Genomic DNA, 4,683 nt, shown 5'->3' with positions numbered 1-4,683 from the left:
AAAAAAAAAAAAAAAGCAGTCCCTGCCCCATGGTGCTTGCAGTTTAAATAAATGAGAGACAACATGTCGTGGGGAAGCAGGTACTGAAGAATGAAGGGTTTTGTTCAAGATGAGCTGGCAGAGCTGGAAATGGTATTAGAAAGTGTAAGGCATTTGATAATTGATTATCAATAAGTCTTAAGTTCTGTTTTTAGAATCACTAGGCACATCTGTTGGAAGGTAGTTCTGTGTCCTGCAAATAATTCATTGTTTTGTCTAAATTAAGGCCATCCAACTGGCGCTCCACAGGTCGCATGTGGCCTGCTAGGAGCCAGCATATAGTCTGCATGCCACACGGGCTTGTGAGCAGTTAAGGACATGTGACCCATGGACCCTGAGGTTTACTTCTCCCACTGCTGTGCATTGGGATCAAGGAGCTGTGCAGTGCTGCAAGAGGGTGGGGGGGGATACCCCACAGTGTGTGGCCCTTAGCCATGCTCAAGTTGGACAGCCCTGGTCTAAATTATAGAGAAATAGGGCTTGAATGGACCTAACAAGATCATTGTTTCCAATCCCCTACTTCAAGGCATGGTCATCCCTATCTAAACCATCCTAAACTGTGTTCTCTTGCTTTTCTTTAAGGTCTAAGTTCAGCAAAGTACTTGTGCACATTTCATTTTATGTAAAAGTAACTATGAAACTATGAAAAGAATAGTCTCGTTGGCTTTAGTAAGGCCATGTACCTACTGAAAAGTTTATCATAAGCTTAAGTAAGCTGCTGAATAAGGGCATTCCCACTGTCATCATTTGCTTCAATTTTTCTTTCTTAAAGAACGGATATTAAATAAAGGGACTATATAGTGATGCAATGTCAAAGGTTACAGTAGTTTGTTTGAAGAAGATAAACTTGTGTACACAACTGTCCAGAGTAATTTAATTCTGCATTGTAACATTAGGAATGAAAAACATTTGAAGTTGATTTTTTTAATCATATGAAAATGCCATTGCTGTGAAGTAGGCTAATCTCATTGGATCAGAAATTAGTACTGAAGAATGGGAAGAAATTCGTACTGTCTGGAACAATGGTCCTTATACATCCATCTGCACAATAATAAACGAAAATTATTTTAAAATCCTATATTGATGGTATCTGCCCCCGCTTCAAAAAATTAAATGTATTTATGATATAGGAACAGGCAAAGGTTGGAGGGAGTGTGGTCAGTTTGGGAGGATTCTACCACATGTGGTGGATAATGTCCCAAAATTAAATTGTTCTGGAAGAAGGTTGGAGACAGTGAGGGAAATAACAGGATGCCAGCTATCAGATAACCCCTTAATGTTCCTATTGAACCTTCCTGAGTTTCAGCAACATATAAATGTCATAGGGCATTGATCACTTTTGTCTTCTGGTGGCTGCAAGAATTACAGTTGTAAAGGCAACACTAGAAGGTAAGCAACACTGCTAAAATCACAGACTGGCGTAAAAAAGTTTGGGAAGTTTTAGTAATGGAAAAGCTGTCCTATCAAGTCAGGGTTCTACAGGGTAGAAAGCAGAAAGTTTCTTATTTGGCAATCTGGTGAGAATTTCTGGAATTTGCTAAAAAAAATTAAAAAAATTACTTCCAAACCAGAAAATTTGAGGAACTTTTTTGAATATTGAGGTGCAAGTTCTATGAGATAACACTTGGGAATGAATTTGGAATGGATTTTAGATTTGGGGGTAGAAGTTTAATGGAGGATAGTGGGATTTATATTGTGCAGAGTTCTGGGGTGGAGGAGGGGGTGAATTATATTAACAATGAAGAAACACAAAAGCTTTACTTCAACAGAGGCACTGGGGAGCTGTTGGGGATTGGGAAGGAGAAAGGAACGCAAGACTTCCATAGACACTGATTTTAGCTGTGGTAGCACTGTTGGTGGGAGATTGGTATCTGTTTTTGTGTAAATTTGGAGGGATTGCATGTGCCTTTTAATGTTGGATCTGTTATTCTATAAGCTAGATTCATTACTAAATAAAGTTTTAAAATGCCATTGGTGCTTTGACATGATTTGTTTTATGTTACAAAAAGTACTCGATACACATTTCATCCAGAGTATATTTTTCAGGATCTGCATAAACTTGAGCTCAAGATGCTAGAAAAGCAGGTTAAAGAAGAGGAAAAACTAGAAAAAGAAAAAAGATTAGCAAAATTAAGAGAAAAGGTAACAGACATATGTATAGGATTATTTGATTGAACTTTTTTATTAGTCTGAGAAATATTCTTGTGCTTGAAATATATTTTTAAAGAGCTTTTTATCTGTTGCCTTGCTCACGCTCTTTCTCTCTCTCACTCATTGAATTGATTATAAGTGCCATTGATTGTTTTGTTTGTTAATCCTCCCCGTCCCTAATACTATGAAAAATCAGGTTTTTTTAACAAGGAAAATACAACATAAATGTTTTGTTAACAAAGGAGAGAGTTAATTTTTCATTTGAGAGACATTTGTAATAGTATGTTAAAAGCATATAAAGATGGCAAAATATGAGCAAAAACAGATCAAATATTTGCCTGTCTAAAGTTTTTGATTACATTTATTCTAAAAGATGCTGACTACTTGGTAGCTGATGTTCATGCTGAATCATTTTGAGAATTTACAGAAGACTTCTATATGCAAGACTCTCAATTTTAAGTGGTTTTATCTGCACACTAAAGCAGTCACTGTTCCCGTTTGTAACCACATAGAGTAAATGCTTCAGTATTGCATTGAGCCACATGTGGTCTCTGAGGTCAAAGTCTCTTTTCACTAATAACACTTGCTGCATGTCTTCTAAGGAATATCAAACACACACTGCTTTTATGCTAGAGATCTAGCTAATGAAAAGGTACTGATTACTATTTTTTTTTAAATATACTGTTGAAAGGTTGAAGTTCACGTAACCAGAGACCCATCCAGATTGTACAAACCTACAAAGGGTTGGGAGGAACACACAAAAGAGATTGGTCCCACCGGTGCAAAGCCACTTTTACACATTCCACATAGGTAAGAAAGAAGAAAACTGTATTTACTCGATTCTAAGATAAAGTATTGAAGTATTTCCCCCTCATTTAACATGGGGGTGGGGAGAAAAGTCCCTCAACTTGGAACTGAATATGGAATGATTATGAGGAAGTAAGGGGTGGGCAGCTGCTGCAGTTCAGGCTCTGGACCCAACCCTAGGTGGGGCCCAAACCAAATCTACTGCCTGATCGCCCCCCAGCCCTCACTTTACCTCTACACATCATCCTGCCTTTATCTCTTCACATGCTGCTTCTGCCTCATCCCCCTTACCTTTGTTCTGGTGCTGGCAGGCTCTGTCCCTGCTGCAGCCTAGAGGTGTGGAGCAGGGCCCCAGCCCAGCCCCATAGCAGTAATACTGGCTCTGTCCCCTGGCTGCTTAGAAGGCTGCAGCTATGCTAACTCACCTACTTCTTGCAGTGAGCTCTTGCTCACCAAAGCTTCTGCCTCTCTGATTCAGTTAATTCAGGGCTATCCAACTGGGCACCTATGGATCGTGTGCAACTTATGAGGGGTGGATATGCAGCCCCTGGGCTCCCACCCAGATGCTGGTGCTCGTATTGCTCCAGCTGCCTATGTCTTGGGCTGCAGTGGGAAAAGAGCCTGTTGGCACTGGAGCAAAGGTGGGTAGTATAGATGCTTTAGTGAGGGAGGGAAGGCAGGGACCCAAGCAGAACAGAAGTGGCATGGGGGGAAGGAGGGTGGGGGCTTGAGGCTGAAAAAGGAGGAAGGCACAAGAGGTCATAAGTTGCAGGGGGGAGAGGGGAGCAGGGGGCAAGGTGCCTGCCTCCATACCGCGTGCCCCGTACTGCCTGCCTCCACTGCTTCTACCACTGCTTTCCCCTTATCACCTCCCCTATGTCCTGCCCTACTTCATGCTCCCCCTTCTCCACTGCTTGTCCTGCTACTGTCCCCCTCATCACCTGTCCCCCCACCATCTGCAGTAGTGGGGGGAACATATCTAAGACAACGCTCTAATAATTAGGTTTCATACATGGAAAATAACTAATTTATAATTTTTCCATGTATAGAATCTGATTTATTGGGTGTCATCTTAAATTCAGGGCCATCTTGGATATGGGTAGACATGGGTTTGTTTGTTTGTTTTTAAAGGTAGTTAATTGCAATTCATTTTTTTTTTTATCCCCGTAGAGCTATTCCAACCTGGAGACAAGGTTTATAGCTGAATATTTGTGTATAATGTATACAGGAAGATGGTTTACATGTTATCATAATGGCCAACCATGTGTTCAGAAGTTTTCATAAAGGAACAAAGAAGAATAAGAGTATTGTTACATGAGGTTTGAGTTTGACTGCTTAATATTTTGTCATGTTAGCAATGGTATGTGATACCATACATTATGGTATGTATTTTCAGTTCGATATAAGTACCAAGTGTCATGGCATTCATAGTTTCATAAATACGAAAATTAAATTATCTAACTTATATTAAAAAGTGGTGGTAGATGACTTTTCTATACTAACTGATAGTCTATAAACTTGCTCTTTTCACACGTTGTTGTGTACCACAGACCAGGAGTTTGCAATGGTTCACAAACAGTGAGGAGAGATTATCCAGCTCAGTCTAAGGCATGCCAGCCCTTCTGACTTGGCTGCCACATTGGTGAAGCCCTGGGTCCTCTCTTCTCCTCCTCCCCCCCAACCCCT

General features: G+C 40.5%; 1 protein-coding gene across 2 annotated transcripts in view; it reads left to right on the top strand.

Moving 5' to 3' along the window:
• Nucleotides 1–4,485, top strand: part of CCDC112 (coiled-coil domain containing 112) — a 55,116-nt gene extending 50,631 nt beyond the window's left edge. For both annotated transcript variants that reach the window (XM_019516979.1, XM_019516980.1), the window contains 3 exons: nt 2,086–2,181; nt 2,882–3,000; nt 4,168–4,485. In XM_019516979.1, coding sequence (XP_019372524.1) covers nt 2,086–2,181; nt 2,882–3,000; nt 4,168–4,198 — 246 coding nt within the window. In that variant the 3' untranslated portion in view covers nt 4,199–4,485. The remainder of the gene's footprint in view (nt 1–2,085; nt 2,182–2,881; nt 3,001–4,167) is intronic.
• Nucleotides 4,486–4,683: the final 198 nt, after the last annotated feature.

Source organism: Gavialis gangeticus, unplaced genomic scaffold (assembly GCF_001723915.1).
Source record: "Gavialis gangeticus isolate Ggan-Ray unplaced genomic scaffold, GavGan_comp1, whole genome shotgun sequence".
NCBI lineage: Eukaryota > Metazoa > Chordata > Crocodylia > Gavialidae > Gavialis > Gavialis gangeticus.
Note: the sequence above shows the minus strand (reverse complement) of the source record. Positions and strands in the feature narration are given on the sequence as shown.